Source organism: Chiloscyllium plagiosum, unplaced genomic scaffold, assembly GCF_037043375.1.
Source record: "Chiloscyllium plagiosum isolate Xiang-an unplaced genomic scaffold, Cpla_swu_hap1 HiC_scaffold_30, whole genome shotgun sequence".
NCBI classification, from domain to species: Eukaryota; Metazoa; Chordata; class Chondrichthyes; order Orectolobiformes; family Hemiscylliidae; genus Chiloscyllium; species Chiloscyllium plagiosum.
The window spans coordinates 1,395,087-1,415,762 of NW_028270168.1; the positions used below are offsets into that span (position 1 = coordinate 1,395,087).

The following is a 20,676-nucleotide window of genomic DNA, read 5'->3' on the forward strand; positions in this document are numbered from 1 at the left end:
TGGGTGCGATACATTCCGGGGTCAATTGTCTATCAGAAGTGCTGAGCAAGGTTCCCAGGAATGAGACTTGGTGCTGAGTGCGTAATGGATAACATTTCCAGGGGACTGGGTAAGTGGATCAGGTTGTGGAGGGTGGGTTGTGGTCTGAAGGCGTGTTTTACCTATGAATGGAGAAACTTCAGAGACTGTTAGCTGCTGAAAGTGTCTTTGCACCTCCTCTCTCTTTACCCCCTTGCCAAGGTGGGTATCAGTATGAAGACAGTCAATAAGCATTGGTAACAAAGCCAAGATTAGAGTGGTGCTGGAAAAGCAGAGCAGGTCAGGCAGTATCCGAGGAGCAGGAAAACTCTGAAGTGCAAGCACCCATGCATCTTCCGTATCTGTTTTTCTGGGTCGGGGCGTCCCCCTGTAAACTCTGCACAGTGACAATATCTGGTATGCCTGTTGGTTTTCGAGGCAGGTAATTAATTTAGCGACTGCTGGTTCATAGAGGACACAACAGAATTGCGAGCTGTTGCTGTGTCTCTGGCAGCTCGATCAGTTCTGGCATTGCCAGATGTCTGTATTGTCCATTACATGGGCAGCAAATTTGATTATGGCCAATTGCTTGGGGAGGAGGATGGCTTTGAGGAGAAATTGGACATAGTAATTTCTGAAAGGCCTCCCTGAGGGAGGTCAGAAATCTGCATTGTGACCATAGCTGGTCATCAGTGTCATTATTTTGAAACATTATTGGCAGACCAGACATGTCAGGACGTACCTCCATTTTATTCCCAATCAATGATCTGGCTTGGCATTTCAACCCTGATTCCTTATTTTGCTTCTCCCATCTCAGTTTTTCCCTACTTTTTCTCTACTCATTTCATAATCCTCACACTGACCCTATAGCATCTCCCAAGACTTAGGGTTTCCCTGGTGATCACAAACTCTGATCCCTCTTTGATGTGCATTATTCTCCGAGCTGACCTGGTTAGATTTATTTGTTATTTCCTCTGCAGTCTTTCTCCATGCAGATATTAAACGTTTTCCATTTAGTCCCCATGTAACATTTCCAAATTGCATCCTCTGCTTTTAAACATGTGCCTATGTCTCAAGGTCTTCTATCAGCCAAATTTCATTTCCCATAATTTGATTAAACATCCTGACAGGTGCCTGAACTGTCCCTCATTTTAGGGGTCATTCCGGCATAACCGATACAAAGGGGTTCCAACAGCCAACTTATCCAACGTCTGTCCCTTTTTTTTTGTAGTCTCAACTTCCTAACTTATCTTTATATACTAGTTCAGTGTCCTCAGTCTCCACACCAACTTCAGGGTGCTGACCTTCATGTGGGGTATTTCCCCTTTTAATAACCGGTCTAAGGCAGGGTGATTGAGACAGGCACAGTAGTTATTCTTTACCTTATATACAATGTTCTGGGGCCTCAAACCCCACTATTGGAGGACTCTAACCTCTGTATTCAAGGGGGATTCTAACCTCCCTGGGACAAACCCATCGGCATACAAACTCGTAAGTTTTCTCAGAGATTCCATCACTACAGAGTCCTAGGAGATGAGGGGTCAACTGAATGATAGGTTAGTGAGAGAGATCAAGGTAAATCTTACCTAGTGGGCCCATCCATCTCACGTTACTGTCATGCAGGTGATCACTTACTCAGTCTGCCTAGAAGCTCCATATATGTTGGAACCCCACTCTCATCGCCAAATGTTAGGTTCCCTTCTTGAGATTCTTACACGCTTGATGCAACTTATGTGAACAGCCATGATTTATTTGAGCAGTACAAGCTTTTGGAGGATCACTTAAACACTCTTTGCGATGCTTGCAGAGCATGTCAAGCAAAGCTTCCTGAACAAGGGAACTGTCCTCCCTTTATACAGGGTTTTACATCACAATCAGTCATGCACGCAAGGCACAACCCCCTGCCACTTCCCCCATAGTGACATGCCACCCAAAAAATTGTGAAAATAATCACTTTAGAGTGTGTGGTCAGGCCATCCCTCAAACTGCAGCATTTACAGAGGATGATTAAATTGTCACATGCTGCCTGAAAGAACCCGGCCCTCCACCCTGGACATCCAATTTCTTACATGTCAGCAGAATAAATTAACCCTTTAACATCTCAGTCCCTTAGCAATCATCTAATCCAGTTGATGTCATGTTGAGAATTTTTCCCTTTTTTCCTCCAAAGCTTTTAAGAGCATCTTTTATACTTCAAGGTGTCTACACCTCAAAGAGACCACTGCCTTTTTGGGAGGCCATAAGAGGTTGTATATGAATGTTATTGCCTGTAGAGGGGATATTTTGTTATCTTTTTGTTTTAATTGCATGTTTTAGATTAATTATTCAATGAATGAGGACAAAATTTAATTAGCTCATGATTCATCAGCTACCATAGATTTTTTTTTTATTCACTTGGGTGTGGGCATCACTGATTGGGCCAGCATTTATTGCCTGTCCTTAGTTGCCTTTGAGAGGGTGGTGGTGGTGACCTGCCGTCCACGTGCTGTTGGTTGATGCACAATGCCATTAGCAAGAGAGTTCCAGAATTTTGACTCAGTAGCAGTAAAGGAATGACTATATACTTCCAAGTCAGGATGGTGAGTGGCATGGAGGGGAACTTGCAAATGGTGGTTTTCCCAGCTATCTACTGGTCGTGTCCTTCTCGATAGAAATGGTCATCGGTTTGAAAAGTACTGTCTAAATGTTTTTTGGTGAATTTCTGACTCTTTTGTAGAGAGTATACACTGCTGCTACTGAGAGGTAGTGGATGTGATGTCAATCAAACTGGCTGCTTTGTCCTTGAGAGTGTCAAACCTCTTGTGTCTTTGGAGCTGCAATCATCCAGGCAAGAGAAGAATATTCTATCACACTCCTGACTTGCACCTTGTGGATGGTGGATGGGTTTTGGGGAATTAGAAAGTGAAGTGAATTGCTCGCAGCAGTATTCCTAGCCTCTGACCCTGCTCTTGTAGCCACTGTATTTGTATGGCAAATCCAGTATGTGTTTGGTCAGCAGTAACCCCAGAATGTTGATAATGGAAGATTCAGTGATGGTAGCACCATTGAATGTCAAGATGCAGTGGCTATATTGTTATTGGTGATGGTCATTGCCTGGCATTTATGTGGTGTGAATGTTACTTGCCTCTTTTCAGCTCAAGGCTGGATATTGTCCAGGTCCTGTTGCATTTGAATATGGACTGCTTCAGTATCATTGAACATTTGTGGAGCTGCCACCTCCAGTGAGTTGTTTAATTGTCCACTACCATTCACAACTGGATGTGGCAAGACTGCAGAGGTTGGATTTAACCTGATGGTTGTGGAACAACTTACTCTGTCTGCCACTTGAAGTTTATGCTGTTTGGGTTGCAGTTAATCCTGTTTGGTAGCTTCATCCGATTGACATTTTCAGGTGTGCCTTTTGCTGCTTCTGGCATTCCCTCCTGTGCTGTCCATTGAACTAGGGTTGATCCCCTGGCTTGATGGCCATGGTAGAATGGGAAAATGCTGGACCATGAGGTCTCAGATTGTGCTGGAGTACAATTCTGCTGTTGTTTATGGCCCACAGTTTTAAACTTTTAGATACTTATGTAATAATTAAGCCAGTAACAACTGTTGAAGATTATTGCTCTGAAAGATCATTTCCCAATGAAATGAGAAAAGGTCTGGCAGCATATTTTTCGAGAAAGCAGAGTTAATGTTTTAGTGCTCCAGCGAGGCTTAGCATAATGTGGAAGAACATCGTCTAATTTTCTGCTTGGGGATCCTGCAGCCTTTAGGACTTTATCAAATTCAATAATTTTAGAGCGTGAACACACATGCTTCAGTTCGTTTTGGTACTTAAATTCGTGCAGGGAAATTGACTTGGATGCCCACAAATGGCTGAATCCATTCTCCTTTGCTAGAAAAAAAGTGTGCATATTTAGAAGCATTGATCAGGCTCAGTCCCAAAAAATCCTGTGGTCAGAGAGCATGTTGACACTCCTTATCTAGGCAGTATCACGAGGCACTGAAATATGATTGCTGCCTTTAGAACAGTCGTAGTCATAGAGTCAAAGAGATCTACAGCACATAAAAGCCCTTTGGCCCATTGTGTCTACACCACTCAAAACAAAAAAGCCACTTAACTATTTTATTCCCATTTTCCAGTACTTGGCTCATAGCTTTATGCATTTGTGATACCAAGGCATATATCTAAATACTGCTTAAATGTTATGAGGATTTCTGCCTCGACCACCCTTACAGGCAGTGAGTTCCAGATTCTCATCATGCTCTGGGTGAAAATGTTTTTCGTCACATGTCCTCTAAACATTCTGCACCTCTCATTTAAGTCTATGTCCTCAGTCATTTGATCCCTCCATCAAGGGGAAAAGTTTCTTTGTGTTTATCCTGTCTGTGCACCTCAATTTTATACATTCAATAATGTCCCCTCTGCTCTAAGGGAAGCAACCCCAGTCTGTCCAATCTTTCTCCATAACTGAAACTCTGCAGCCCAGGCAACGGTAAATCTCCTCTGTAGCCTCTCTCCAGTGCAATCACACCCCTCCTATAACGTGGATTCCAGAATTTCACATATTTTAACTGTGGCCTAACCAATATTTATTTCAGTTCCAGCATACCTTCCCTGCTCTTAAACTCTGCTTCGGATAATAAAGGCAAGTGTCCTATTTCCTGCCTTAATCACTTTATCCACCTGTCCTGATGCCATAAGGGACCAGTGTACATGCAGACCAATGTTTTTCTGATCCTCTGTGCTTCCCATGATCCTATCATTTATTATATACTCCATTATTTCACATTTATTCGGGTAGAATCCCATTTGCTAGAAATCAGCCCATCTGATTACCTGTAACCTATAATCAAAGACTATCCTACTCACTACTTCTCACCTTGCCAATATTTGTGTTATCGGCAAAATTACTGATCAGCCGTTCCACATTCAAGTCTAAATCATTTATATGAACCAAAACAGCAAGGGCCTCAACGTTAACTCTTGAATAACCCTACTGGACACCGACTTCTAGTCAGTGAAACACCTGTCGACCATCACCCTCTGCTTCCTGCCACTCGGCCAATTGTGAATTTAATTTGTCAAATTTCCTTGGATCTTATGGGTTCTTTCTTGTGCTATCAGGCTCCCATTAAAGATGTTTTTGAAAGCATTGTCCTCATTTAGGCACTAGGTTGCCTCCTCAAAAAATTCAATCCAGTTGGTCAGGTATGACCTCCCCTTAACAAAACCAGGTGTATTTTTATTGATTGTGATCCAAGGAGCGTTCAGGAGAAAAGGAATGGGGTTTGATACAAAAAAAACTGATACTTGGACCATAAAGATTGTTAAATTAATTCAAAAACTAATGTATCGTTCGGTAGATAATTTAGAAAAGTAGTTGGTGACATTTAGGAACTTAGCTAATTGTCTACTACTTGATCATTTCCTTTAAAAGAAAGTTCATTTTCACATCTTTGATCATGTTCATTCTAACTAGTTATTACTTTATTCCAGGGTCTAGCACAGACATCAGTGAGGACTGGGAAAAGGATTTTGATTTGGATATGACCGAGGAAGAAGTCCAGTTAGCATTATCCCAGGTGGATGTGTCGGAACAGGTACAGTAAATCTGGTTTCAAACCTATCTGTTTGAATGTGCTGGCAATTGTTAACAGACTGACAACCTACTGCTTTCCACAAGCCAAAGGCATTGGGTCTGCCTTGAATAATGAGTGAAATAAACAAGTGCTTTGAAGTAATTTTGTACTCCCTTTAGTACTGAAGAAATACCTACTGAAGAACAGCTTTTTAAAATTGGTCACCATTATAAATGTTTGGGCTTTTTCCTGATATTTTTCTTGTGGTCCTGGCTAAATTAGGTACTTGAACATATTCCCCCATTATTCAATGTTCAGCATATGATTGTGCAGCTTCAGATTGATGACTAACTTTGTCACTTGGGATGGCTGCCACATTTTCTCTTTGCTTAAAGGGATTTTAACATGTTTCTTTCTGTAATGTACTAAATATTGACTAAGCTACAGCTTAAAATAACATCCAGGCATTAAGTGTCGTCAGTGTCCTTTTTGGGATGATGACAATTATCATAGCATTATCCTTTTCTCTCCCTATTATTGAATAAAAGCTTTGTTTGGGTGAATGCCTCAGTATAAGGGCAGTAGGAATATAGTCTAGGGAAATCAGGAGGGCAAAAAAGGGACATAGCTTTGGCAAATAGGGTTAAGGAGAATACAAAGAGAGTCTACAAATACACTAAGGACAAAAGAGTAACTGCACCCTTAAAGATCAACCAGGTTGCCTATGTGTGGAACTACAGGAGATGGGTGAGATATTGAATAAGTATTTTGCATTAGTATTTACTGTGGAGAAGGATATGGAAACTAGTGAACTTAGGGAAATAAATAATGATATCTTGAAAAGTCTCCATATTACAGAGGAGGAAGTGCTTGACATCTTAAAAAGCATAAAGATAGATAAATCCCCAGGACCTGATCAGCTGTACCCTAAATTCTGTGGGAAGCTAGTGAAGTGGTTGCTGGGCCCTTTGCTGTGATATTTGTATCATTGATAGCCATGGGTGAAGTGCTGAAAGACTGGAAGTTGGCTAATGTGGTACCATTATTTAAGGAAGGTGGTAAGGAAAAGTCAGGGTTCTAAAGACCAGTGAGCTTAATGTCCATGGTTGGTAAGTAGTTGGAGGGGATTATGAGGGACAGGATTTACATGCATTTGGAAAGGCAAAGACTGATTAGGGAGAGTCAACATGGCTTTGTGTGGGAAATAGTGTCTCACTAACTTACGTTTTTGAAGAAGTAACAATGAGGATTGATGAGGGCAGAGTGGTACATGTGATCTAAATGGAATTCAGTAAGACTTTCGCCAAGGTTCCTCATGGTAGACTGGTTAGCAAGGTTAGATGACATGGAATACAGGGCAAGCCAATTTTGTATCCAAATCACTAGCTGTTAGGTGGGAGACAGAGGGTGGTGGTGGAGGGTTGTTTTTCAGCCTGGAGGCTTGTGACCACCAGTGTGCCGCAAGGATTGGTGCTAGTTCTACTGTTTTTCATCATTTGCATAAGTGATTTGGATATGAATCTAGGAGCTATGGATATAAGTTTTCAGATGACACCAGAACTGGAAGTGTAATGGATAGCAAAGGTGGTTACCTCCGAGCACAACAGGACCTTGATCAGCTAGGCCAAGGAGTGGCAGGCGGAGTTTAATTTAGATAAATGCGGGGTGCTGTATTCTGAAAAGGTAAATCAGGGCAGGACCGCTATACCTTAATGCTAAGGTCCTGGGGAGGGTTGCTGAGCAGACAGACTTTGGGTACTTAGTTCCTTGAAAGTGGAGTCACAAACAGAGTAGTGAAGAAGGTGTTTGGTATGTTTGCCTTTATTGGTCAATGCATTTAGTTTATATGTTGGGAGGTTAACAGGACTTGGTTAGGTCACTTTTGAAATACTGCGTGCAATATTGGTCTCCCTACCATAGGAAAGATGTTGTGAAACTTGAAAGGGTTCAGAAAAGACTTACAAGGATGTTGCCGGGTTTGGACGGTTTGAGCTGAAGGGAGAGGCTGAATAGGCTGCGTCTATTTTGCCTGGATGTCAGAGGCTGAGGGGTGACCTTGTGGAGGTTTATAAAATCATGAGGGACATGGATAGGATAAATAGGCAAGGATTTTTCCTCGGGGTAGGGAAGTCCAAAAATAGAGGATATAGGTTTAAGGTGAGAGGGGAAAACTTTAACAAGGGAAACTTTTTCATACAGAAGGTGTTGCATGTATAAAATGAGCTGCCAGAGGTGGTGGTGGAGACTGGTACAATAACAACATTTAAGAGGCTTCTAGAGGGTACACCAACAAGAAGGGCTTAAAGGGTTATGGGCCAAATGCTGGCAAATGGGACTGGATTAATTTAAGATATCTGGTTGGCATGGTCGAGTTGAACTAAATGGTCTCTTTCCATGGTGTACAGCTCTGATTCTGACTGTATAAGACTACAGGAGAAATTTCAGTTTAATGGCCTTTGAATGCACATCTTAAGACCAATAATACAATTTTAGAGATGACTCTATACAGTGCTAAAAACAATTAATCGCAAAGTACCTGTGTTCAGCTGTTGGGAGGATTTCCCAGTTTGATTTTCAGTGAACGTAAAGCCTCTTTCGTCTGATTTTCTGACCAATCAGTTTAGTGAATTTGGAGGTGGTGTGTCTCCTGTTGACAGTAAAATGAAAGCCACCTTTTAAAATAAATGGCACGTTAGAGTCTTTGAATTGGTAACATTGTAGTGTCCTCTGTGTATTGCTGCAACCTCCACATCCTGATTAGTTCTTATTCCATTTGATTTCTTATTAACATTGAGCAAGGTCACAAGGAGTTTCATGTTTTAGAACATAGAACATTACAGTGCAGTACAGGCCGTTCAGCCCTCGATGTTGCGCCAACCTGTGAAACCAATCTCAAACCCATCTAACCTACACTATTCCATATTTGTCCAAATGACTATCCAATGACCATTTAAATGCCCTTAAAATTGGTGAGTCTACTACTCTTGTAGGCAGTGTGTTCCACGCCCCTACTACTCTGAGTAAAGAAGCTACCTCTGACATCTGTCCTATAATCTATCACCCCATGACTTAAAGCTATGTCCCCTTGTGCTAGCCATCACCATCCGAGGAAAAAGGATCTCGCTGTCCACCCTATCTAACCCTCTGATTATTTTATATGTCTCAATTAAGTCACCTCTCAACCTTCTCCTCTCCAAGGAAAACAGCCTCAAGTCCTTCAGCCTTTCCTCGTAAGACCTCCATATCAGGCAACATCCTAGTAAATCTCCTCTGAACCCTTTCCAAACCTTTCACACACTGCCTATAATGTGGTGACCAGAACTGTACGCAATACCTCAAGTGCGGCCATACCAGAGTTTTGTGTAGCTGCAGCATGACCTCATGGTTCCGAAACTCAATCCCTGTACTAATAAAAGGTAACACACCGTATGCCGCCTTAACAACCCTATTAACCTGGGTGGCAACTTTGAGGGATCTATGTCCATGGACACTGAGATCTCTCTGCTCAACTACATTACCAAGAATCTTACCATTCGCCCGGTACTCTGCATTCCTGTTACTCCTTCCAAAGTGAATCACCTCACTTTTCTGCATTAAACTCCATTTGTCACCTCTCAGCCCAACTCTGCAGCTTATCTATGTCCCTCTGTAACCTACGACATCCTTCTGCGCTACATACAACTCTACCGACTTTAGTGTCTTGCCCAAATTTACTAACCCATCCTTCTACGCCCTCATCCAGGTTGTTCATAAAAATGACAAATAGCAGTGGACCCAAAATGTATCCTTTGGGTATCTATTTACTAGTGGTATACCACTAGTAACTTTAAAAATAGATATTCCTCTCTGCCACACAGTGCTTAAGGAAATATTTATCTAGTAACCTTAGAAGTAGCTTATTTTTCGATTGGACTTCTTAAAGTATAAATACGCAGGTATGTAATCTGCTTTTCCCTTACAAGATAAATAGACATTGCACTTCTAAAAATAATTCATTATCTTGAACCTGATTGAACATTTTGTAAGTTTGAAGTAATATTCATGCATTTAATTGGATATTGATTATTCATTTTTTGGCCAAAGTTGGTTGGAGTCAGTTAAAAAGAAACTCGGTTTCTGAAATTGATTGTGGAGTTAAAATTACATCTTGGAAGTTTTTTTTAAAAGCCGCCTTCCATTTTTTGTTTGTCTTTTTTTTGTGAGTATCACATTCTGAGCAATGAAGTGGGCTTGAAACTGAAAGCTTTTATGAAAACCTTTCTAATCTTAATTTGAATCAATACTGTGACCTTAATTTTCCCTCTAGTTGTGAGTTACACACAGACAGGGTTGTCAGTGCATGGTCCCTTTTAATTTATTCTGAGTAGCTGTACGGGATACCTTGTTCTTCACAGAACAAGGCTTGTTGTGTTATCTTGGCTGAGCAGCTTAGCAGAAATGTTCATCTTCGCCAGTAATTAGGTTTAGGTTCCTAAAAGATTTTCTGATGGGAAGTTTGAAAGAGACTTAGACAGAATGTCTTACTACTCTACTCCCTACATTGCTTCTCCTTTGTTAAGGCAGCTGTGTTTATATTTGGCCTGAGAACCAGATTGAAATCATTCAGATTCTGGATGGCATTGTTAGATTCAACTGGGGGTAGGAGGGGGAGAAGAGATAATGGTTAACCGTTTTGTACTGGAAGAATACTTTCTGACATTAATTTGAGGATTGAGTGTTTTTTTCTGCACCATGTGATTTACACTTATGTGAGGAATAAGAGAATGGTCAAAGAAAGAGTGGGACCGATCAGGGATAGCATAGGGAATTTGTGTGTGGAGTCTGAGGAGGAAGGGAAGCCCTAAATGAGTTTTTTGCTTCTGTCTTTACGAAAGAAACGAACTTTGTTGTGAATGAAACCTTTGAAGAGCAGGTGTGCATGCTGAAATGGATAGAGATAGAGGAAGCTGATGTGCTGAAAATTTTGTCAAACATTAAGATTGACAAGTCGCCAGGCTCGGACCAGATTTGTCCTCGGCTGCTTTGGGAAACGAGAAATGCAATTGCTTCACCACTTGCGAAGATCTTTTCATCCTCGCTGTCCACTGGAGTCATACCTGAGGACTGGAGAGAGGCAAATGTAATTCCTCTCTTCAAGAAAGGAAATAGGAAAATCCCAGGCAATTACAAACCAGTAAGTCTCACGTCTGTTGTCTGCAAGGTGTTAGAAAGGATTCTAACCATCTGGAAGAGCATGGCTTGATTAAATGCAGTCAACACGGCTTTGTGAGGGCAGGTCATGCCTCACAAATCTTATCGAGTTCTTTGAGACTGTGACTAGAAAAGTTGATGAGGGTCGAGCTGTAGATGTGGTGTATAAGGAGTTCAGCAAGGCATTTGATAAGGTTCCCCATGGTAGGCTTATTCAGAAGGTCAGGAGGAATGGGATTCAGGGGAACATAGCTGTCTGGATACAGAATTGGCTGGCCAACAGAAGACAGCGAGTGGTAGTAGAAGGAAAATATTCTGCCTGGAAGTCTGTGGTGAGTGGTGTTCCACAGGGCTCTGTCCTTGGGCCTCTATTGTTTGTAATTTTTATTAATGACTTGGATGAGGGGATTGAAGGATGGGTCAGCAAGTTTGCAGATGACACAAAGGTTGGAGGTGTCGTTGACAGTATAGAGAGCTGTTGTAGGCTCCAGCGGGACATTGACAGGATGCAGAGATGGGCTGAGAGGTGGCCGATGGAGTTCAACCTGGATAAATGCGAGGTGATGCATTTTGGAAGGTCAAATTTGAAAGCTGAGTATAGGATTAAGGATAGGATTCTTGGCAGTGTGGAGGAGCAGAGGGATCTTGGTGTGCAGGTACATAGATCCCTTAAAATGGCCACCCAAGAAAGCATATGGTGTTTTGGCTTTAATTAACAGGGGTATTGAATTTAAGAGTCGTGAGATCTTGTTGCAGCTCTATAAAACTTTGGTTAGACCGCACTTGGAATACTGCGTCCAGTTCTGGTCGCCCTATTATAAGAAAGATGTGGATGCTTTGGAGAGGGTTCAGAGGAGGTTTACCAGGATGCTGCCTGGACTGGAGGACTTATCTTATGAGGAGAGGTTGACTGAGCTCGGACTTTTTTCATTAGAGAAAAGGAGAAGAGGGGACCTAATTGAAGTATACAAGATAATGCGGAACATAGTCTCTGGCTATCGACTGTATTTCCCAGGGCAGAAGTGACTAACATGAGGGGTCATAGTTTTAAGCTGGTTGGAGGAAAGTATAGAGGGGATGTCAGAGGCGGGTTCTTTACACACAGAGTTGTGAGAGCATGGAATGCGTTGCCAGCAGCAGTTGTGGAGGCAGGGTCATTGGGGACAAAGTTTGTGCGAAGATTTGTAGCTCGGGTGCTCGTTGTTGTGGTTCTGTTCGCCGAGCTGGAAGTTTTTGTTGCAAACGTTTCGTCCCCTGGCTAGGCGACATCATCAGTGCTTGGGAGCCTCCTGCGAAGCGCTTCTTTGATGTTTCCTCAGGTGTTTATAGTGGTCTGTCCCTGCCGCTTCCGGTTGTCAGTTTCAGCTGTCCGCTGTAGTGGTTGGTATATTGGGTCCAGGTCGATGTGTTTGTTGATGGAGTTTGTGGATGAATGCCATGCCTCTAGGAATTCCCTGGCTGTTCTCTGTCTGGCTTGCCCTATGATAGTAGTGTTGTCCCAGTCGAATTCATGTTGCTTGTTGTCTGCGTGTGTGGCTACTAAGGATAGCTGGTCGTGTCGTTTCGTGGCTAGTTGATGTTCATATATGCGGATTGTTAGCTGTCTTCCTGTTTGTCCTATATAGTGTTTAGTGCAGTCCTTGCATGGTATTTTGTACACTACATTCGTCTTGCTCATGTTGGGTATCGGGTCCTTCGTTCTGGTGAGTTGTTGTCTGAGCGTGGCTGTTGGTTTGTGTGCCGTTATGAGTCCTAGGGGTCGCAGTAGTCTGGCAGTCAGTTCCGAGATGCTCCTGATGTATGGTAGTGTGGCTAGTCCTTTTGGTTGTGGTATGTCCTCGTTCCGTGGTCTTTCTGTTAGGCATCTGCTGATGAAGTTGCGCGGGTATCCGTTTTTGGCGAATACCTTGTATAGGTGTTCCTCTTCTTCTTTTTGCAGTCCTGGTGTACTGCAGTGTGTTGTGGCCCTTTTGAATAGTGTCCTGATGCAGCTTAGTTTGTGTGTGTTGGGGTGGTTACTTTCATAGTTTAGGACTTGGTCTGTGTGTGTGGCTTTCCTGTATACTCTTGTAGTGAATTCTCCGTCTGGGGTTCTCTGTACCATACAGTGATGGGCTGAAGGGCCTGTTCTGTGCTGTACTGTTCTATGTTCTAATCTTCTATGTCTACAATTTTTAACACTTGGAAAAGATACTGTACTTTTGACGTCACTGAAAACTCAACTCTGCCCTGATGGCTTATCCTAATTACATTCAGCATAAATCATTTGGTGCCCTACTGAATTCCAAGCTGAGCTTCAAACCCCCAACGTGCCTCATTGTCTGTGAGATTGCCAGTCTTTCCTACTATTTCATCCCGTGCTACAGAAATCAACCTCCATGCTGTGATTCCCTTAGTGTGACTTCTCCAGCTGCTTGAACTCTACTTTTATAAACTTAAATTTGTCTAAACCTGTGTTACCAATATTGTGTCTTAGTTACACATCAGCCCTATTTGTTGACCTGCACTGTCTACCTCTTAGACCAGCCCACATCTGTGACTCTGGGCTTTTGCATATCTTCTTGCTTGGTGCCTTCCTCCTTAGTCTTTTTAACGGTGTTACTTCCATTCTCTCATTTTAAGTTTCCTAAAAACTTGATCTCAAACCATTAAGGTCTTTTCCTGAAAGCATCCTATCCTGAAGTCTTGAATATTCGCCAATTATTTATTATATTGTCTTTGGATTGGAAAGAGGACATCTTCATTGGACTTACTTTTAATCTGGCCACTTCTATATCTATCTATGAATTTTGTGGTTATATTGAACCCTCCTAAAGTGAACAGAGGGAGAAAAAAAGCAGTTTAAATAACAGATGAACTAAAGCCGTGGGTGCACATTATTAACATTTCTGTGTGTGCAGTAAGGTTATAATAAAAAGAAATTGCTAGTTGGGTGTTTTTGAATATTTTAGCTTTGTGGTGACTGGTAGGATATATGCTTGCTTTAATTCTATAATACCTATTCAGTTGTCTGATTCTAATTTTTAAAACCTGATGTCTTTCAGCTAGAAGATGAAGACTGGGACGATTGGGAATAAAATGAAATTGGATATTGCTGCTTCAGTTGATTTCTTGAATTCTTTCATTCTAATGTAATGACAATTGTGTTTATATTCTTAGCCTGTAGTGTATATACAGGTTTCCTGTGCCATTGCTTCAGTAAGTTAGGGTAACATGTTTTATACTGCATGCTATTGTATTATATAGCAGGCTTTTTAGCATGTAATTACAAAGAACTATGGAGCATGGGTTATATTTCATTCTTTAGACTAAAGTTATATTCAGTGGGAGACATTGCTATTATTGTTTCTAATGATGTTTTGTTTTTGCGTAATTAACAGCTGGTTGGTTGTGCAATATATATTTTAAATATGCATTTTCTAGCTTTCAGATATGGGAGACTATTAGTTTTGTAATTCAAATTCCCTTAGATCTTTTACAGATTTGCACTTACATCAATTAAACTTAAATTATACAAGGTTAATTGACTAATGCTGTGTGTTTATGCACTTTTTCAATAAAACAAAATGTCAGCAAAAAGTGCTAATTGGAAATTGAATTTTCCAATTTACTGAATAGTGGTAGAGTAATGCTCTTTGAAAATTGGAGATTTACCAAAAATAGGGTTATAATTTTGAGCTACATGGCATTTCAAATGTATTTTTAATACCCTTTGCTTGTAACCAGTCTCGCACTTCGACAGATTTGCTACTCTGTAAATGTTGAGAACCGGTTATTGAAACAAATATGGGATTAGTAAAAGAACACTCACTGTTATTTTGTGCTGAAAAGTGTAGCAAAAGCCTCAAGGTTAATTGTTAATCAAGTTAAGGTAAGTAGGCTATTGGTCAAATCACTCACTGAATGTTCCATGCATTTTGGTGAGGGGAGGGTTGGTCAGAATGGGAAGCTGAAAAGATTAGATTGTTGTATTGATCCCATGAATGGAGCAGGAAACACATGAAACAACAGTTCAGAAATCTACTGGCTTATTGATCAAATCTTCCTGTTAAATGGTAATGGGTACACCTGTGTTGAGCAAGCTAAAAACAAAGCAGTGCAGTTTGCCTTGGAAAGCTGAAAACTCTTTTGAATGAATTGGAAACACTAATAGTCATTGTGCTGCACACTGATTATGCCTTCACTCCTGAAATGTGTTATTACCATGTTACTTATATGATTGAAATTTGAAAAGCAAAATTTTGCATTCTAGAAATTTTAAACAAAGAGTTTAGTGATACTTAACATATCAGTCAGCATATGTCAAAAAAACCCAAAAGTTAGTTAATATTTCAGGTCTTGGATGCTTCCTCAAAAGTCTTGTAACTAGTATGTCAAAAGACTTGTGCAATCTTGACAAACTGATTGACTACTTTGCTGAGTATTTACTATTTATTTTTATTTCTTTAATAAACTGGCACATTTATTTCACAGATGCAAGTATTTCACTAAACATACATTTTAAAAAACAGCAATACATGTTAAAACTAAATGCTGAGTACAGAGCAGATTTACTCTGGAAACAATAGGTTGAAACAATAATGTGCAATTTCTCCCTTCTGGCACAACTGGAAGTGATGAATTGAATATTGCTTAGCTTTTAAAAGTTACTCACTGGAGTGTGATTATTTTCCCAATCCCTTAGATCACTTTTTGGTACTAATAGCTAAAATTAACCCAGATTAAACAAAAACAGAATGAAAAATATTGCGAGCTGTACTTTGAGAGGTTTAGCTGTAAGTAAGAGATGAGTTCATTTTCTTTCCAGTTTTTAAACAAATTAAAAATCTATTGCTTACTCTTTCCCACTTGGTACAGAACATAATGAATGGTAAGTAACTTTCGATTGATGGACACACTTTTCAAAATGGCTAACAATATACAAACAAAAAACCTACACATACAATATATTAGGTACATATAAGTTGAGCATTGAAACATTCAAAGTTAGGGGTTGATTTGTACCCCTAAAAAAAAAAGAACAAATCAATGGCACACCCATGGGCTCACCCATCTCTGGACTCATAGCAGAAGCGGTAATGCAAAGATTAGAGCAAACAGTCTTACCGCAAATTCAACCCAAACTCTGGGTCAGATATGTAGATGACACCTTTGTAATCATTAAAAACACTGAAATAGAGACCACACACCGGATCATCAACGCCACACTCAGGAATCCGATTCACTAGAGAGGAGGAAAAGGACAACCAACTCCCATTCCTAGACGTGATGGTACAGAGAACACCAAACGGAGAATTCACCACAAAGGTATACAGGAAAGCCACGCACACAGACTAAGTCCTGAACTATGAAAGCAACCACCCCAACACACAAGAAGTTGCATCAAGACACTGTTCAAAAGGGCCACAACACACTGCAGTATACCAGAACTGCAAAAAGAGGAAGAAGAACACCTATATAATGTATTCACCAAAAACGGATACCCGCGCAATTTCATCAACAGATGCCTAAGGGAAAGACAACGGAATGAGGACATGCCACAACCCAAAGGACTAGCCACACTACCATACATCAAGAGCATTTCCGAACTGACAGCCAGACTACTGCGACCACTAGGACTCATAACAGCACACAAACCAATAGCCACTCTCAGACAACTCACTAGAACGAAGGACTCAATACCCAGCATGAGCAAAACCAATGTAGTGTACAAAATCCCATGCAAGGACTGCACAAAACACTACATAGGACAAACAGGAAGACAGCTAACGATCCGCATCCATGAACACCAACTAGCCACGAAACGACACGACCAGCTATCCTTAATAGCCACACACACGCAGATGACAAGCAACATGAGTTCGACTGGGACAACACTACTATTATAGGACAAGCCAAACAGAGAACAGCCAGGGAATTCCTAGAGGCATGGCACTCATCCACAGATTCAATCAATAAGCACATCAACCTTGACCCAATATACCGACCACTGCAGCGGACAGCTGGAACTGACAACCGGAAGTGGCAGATTCAAACCACTACAAATGCCGGAGGAAAGATCACAGAAGCGCTTCACAGGAGGCTCCCAAGCACTGAGGATGTTACCTAGACAGGGGACGAAACGTCTGCAACACAAATTCCCAGCTCGGCGAACAGAACCACAACAACGAGCACTCGAGCTACAAATCTTCTCACAAACTTTGTATCGGAATATCAAGATGAAGTGGTCACCAATTTGAAATGTCTTCAGTGCCTAATACAAAGAGTGGGCATGTCTTAAACATCCTTCACGTCATAGCCTGTATTGCCTGACAGTTATTAGGTACCAATAAGTAAAATATCCATTTGTGAGTGTGCAAAATAGAGACTGACAACTCGTGCAACATTAGCATGTCATTGCTGTTTTCAGGCAATCAACTGATATGCCGTGTTTATGCAAAAACAAGATTTTTAGGACTGAAAAAGTTGAATGATGTATTCATTTTGCATTATTCACATTACAATTCTTGCTGAATTTTTTTTTATCAGACTCAAAATATTCTCAAATTAAAAATGTATTTTGGGATTCAGTGGATTTTTTTATTCAGGAGATGTAGGATTAGCTGGCTGGGTTAGATTTTCTTAGAATATCTGCAAGATGCAACTTATCTTCCTATACCGCATCACTTTATATCTGCAATTCTATATTTCAGCAGGAGGTTAACTTATAAAGCAAACAATTTGCATATTTTTTTCAATTTTTGTTTTTCAAAAAGGGGTATTTTTTATCAAACTTAGTTGACATAGTCCAGAGGACTGTTGCTTTCTTTAGAGAGAGACCACATGTGGTAGTTTAACCTGAGTCACCACACCTCAGGTGAAAGGAAAGGTTGAGAACCTGGGACCTCCTTGATAACATCACTCAGTATGGGAACTGAACCTGTGCTGTTGGTGTCACTTTGTATTCCAGACCAGCCATCCAGGTAACTGAGCTAGCCAGGCTGCTTGGAAATATTCAAATACTCCGCTTCTAATGCATTTTTGAAGAAGACTTATGATCCTCTGTGAGAAAATAAATTCTTCACCGCTCAGTCTTAAGTGGGTGACCCCATATTTTTAAGCAGTTACCTTAAACACTGTCATATATCTATTCAAGGGGAGATCAAAGATCTCTCAAAGACCAAAACACTTTCCAGCCAACTACAGGATTTTGAAGTTCAGTCACCCAGTGTAACCTTTCTGATAGTATCTCTTCCATTTTATAAAATACTTGTAAAATTTATACATCAGTTAAAACATCAAGTAATTCACCATTCTTGTCAATCCTCAAAGATCTTCCCTAATTGGAGTGGGATTCTGCGCAATTGATATTTCATTTCAAAATTTTGGGGATGTAGCAATTAGAGTGCACAATATCATCAGCATTCCAAAGACCAAAAAAATCATCAGCATCTTGGTATCAATAATGTGAAGCGAGAAAGGTGATCATGTCTTGTGATGACTGTTAAGGTTCTTGAGTGGTACCAAATCTTCAATTGCTTAGAAATGATGTATTCCTAATAATTGGAAGAAGGTATCCAGGACAAAATTACCAATTTAAAAAGAGTTGTATTCACTACTTTGGTTACTTGAAAAAGGAAGAGACAGGAGAACCAGGCGTTAACTCTATATTAAAGCAGAAGTTGAATGTCTCAATATTTATTTTCACAATCATTATGGGTTTGTCAAGTACCTAGGACTTCCTTGTTATAAGGGGAGTAAGTAATGAATGTGATGAGGCGAAGCAGCTGTGATCTTCTGAAGTTTGAGTGTTTTTCCCCCTAAAGTGCCAAGAGGTTTTGTGTTTCTGATAGATGGGGCTACGTAAACTATTTAACAAACATTGTTGACTGGTTTGCTCGGGCCTGCTGGACCTAATTGGGTGTTAGAGGAAAGGAGTCTATATCAAGCACTAGTCAGACCACAGCTAGAGTACTGTGAACCGTTGTTATTAAGAAAATATAGGAGACAATACAGAGAAGGTTCATGACACTGATGCTAGGAGTTACTGTCTTAGGAGGAGACATTGAGTATGCTAGCTTGTATTCTTTGGAGTTTAGAAGAATAAGAGGTGTCCTTATTAAAATACACAAGATCCTTATGGGACTTGATGACAAGTTAGATGCGGAAATGTTATTTCTCCTCAATCTAGGACCAGAAGGCATAATCTCAACAAGAGGATTCCCATTTCTGACAGATGAGGAATTTCTTTTGAGGCTTGTGAAGCTGTGGAATTACTTAGTACAGAGGGCTGTGGAGGTTGGTCTCTGAGCTTTCAGTTCCACTTCCTGGTTATTTATACTGAGATTTATGGGGGAAAAGGCAGGAAAGTGGGGTTGAGTGATTGGATCAGGCATGATCTAATTGAATAGTGGAACAGATACGATGGGCTGAATGGTCTATTAAGACTGCCTGAATGATCATCTTATAGTCTTTAAAATCAATCTTATTCACGTGAGTTGCTGCTGATTTTTAATGGGCCAAACCAAGATTTAGCATTGCACATTCACTGACATTGAATCACGCCTGACCGGAAGCTAGCTGCAAAAACTCAGCAAGTCTGGTAGCATCCGTGGAAAGAAATTAGAGTTGTTCAGAACTTCCTCAATTCTGATGAAAGGTCACTGGACCCAAAGGGTTAACTGCTTTCTTTCCATAGATGCTGCTACTGCTGATCCATCGAGCAATTTCTGTTTTGGTTTGAAAAATCCCTATTTCATTCGGAGACTCACTGAAGCTGTTACCTAGTATGGTGACGAAAACGAACATCTGAAAACGAACCTTCCAACTCAGCGAGCAAAACTACATCCATAAATCCCTATAGATTAGGAAAAAATGTATAAAACTTGTAATCTTACCATCACAACCCATTAATCTTATTCTTGTTATGAATGAAGTCAGGTGATAATATTTCCCCATTGAACAGATCCTCGTTCTCCTTTCTATAGGTGGCCCGCTGTGGCCTGGCTGTGCAGTGGTATCTATGCACAGAGCATATTGTTACAAGTCAGAGTTTTCTGCTGGACGCCTGACTGGCTTTATGTATGTGTGTGGGAGGGCTTCAGCCAGAAATGAAAGACACTTCGGGTCAAGCTGTGTCTGTTTGGGCATCTTGTTTATTGGGACATATCAACTTGAACCTTTCAACCCACCAGAGCGTTTTGAAAACAACACGTGGACTATTTTGACGACTTTCATTAAGGGCTCAGTACTTGCCCACCCTGAATAAAAACAAAATTTTATAAGGTTCTCTCGAGCAGAGTCTGATGTTTGCTGCTCAAACCAAACACGTCTTTTAACAGAAAAGTTATTGCATGATCAAAAGAGAATTGACCAAAACTTTTTAACGCTCTTTAAAGCCAAAAGGAATTAATAACGTTTCTATTTCTTGATGTTCCCTCATTACTTGTTTAAACTGGAGGATTGTTACGAACTTTAAAAACGTACGTGTCTTGTGCTCGAGCTATCCCTCGGTGTGGAACCTGGATCGCCTTCCAACCGTCACCTGTGCATATCCATCCAAAGCCCTGCTTCGGGCCTTACACACAGCTTATACACATTGTAACTTCTAGTAATGTGTAATAGATTGTGAATGTTCATACCCACCAGTCGGTGATAACCCATAATGACAAGTCATATATGAGACAATATTCACTGAAGCCAATTGCAATGTTGTTACACTGTTTTATCTTGACAATAATGGCCAGTATTGCCCAGGGCCTGTGCTGCCATCTAGTGACATATGTAAGGCCGTGTTTTTCCAATAATTTTAGACACTCTGGAAATTGGGCTCCACGCCAGCAGCCAGTGTCCATTCGTACCCTGCGTACTGCATTGTCACTTTTTTTATAAAGGTGAAACGACCAGTTTTGATTCTCATGT

The 20,676-nt window shown here is 40.8% G+C and overlaps 1 protein-coding gene across 2 annotated transcripts in view; it reads left to right on the top strand.

The window, feature by feature from the left end:
• The window catches only part of bsdc1 (BSD domain containing 1), a 73,528-nt gene extending 59,229 nt beyond the window's left edge, over positions 1-14,299 (top strand). For both annotated transcript variants that reach the window (XM_087976655.1, XM_043719673.2), the window contains exons 10-11: positions 5,504-5,607; positions 13,821-14,299. In XM_087976655.1, the coding sequence (XP_087832781.1) occupies positions 5,504-5,607; positions 13,821-13,853 (137 nt within the window). In that variant the 3' untranslated portion in view covers positions 13,854-14,299. The remainder of the gene's footprint in view (positions 1-5,503; positions 5,608-13,820) is intronic.
• The last annotated feature ends 6,377 nt before the right edge of the window (positions 14,300-20,676 follow it).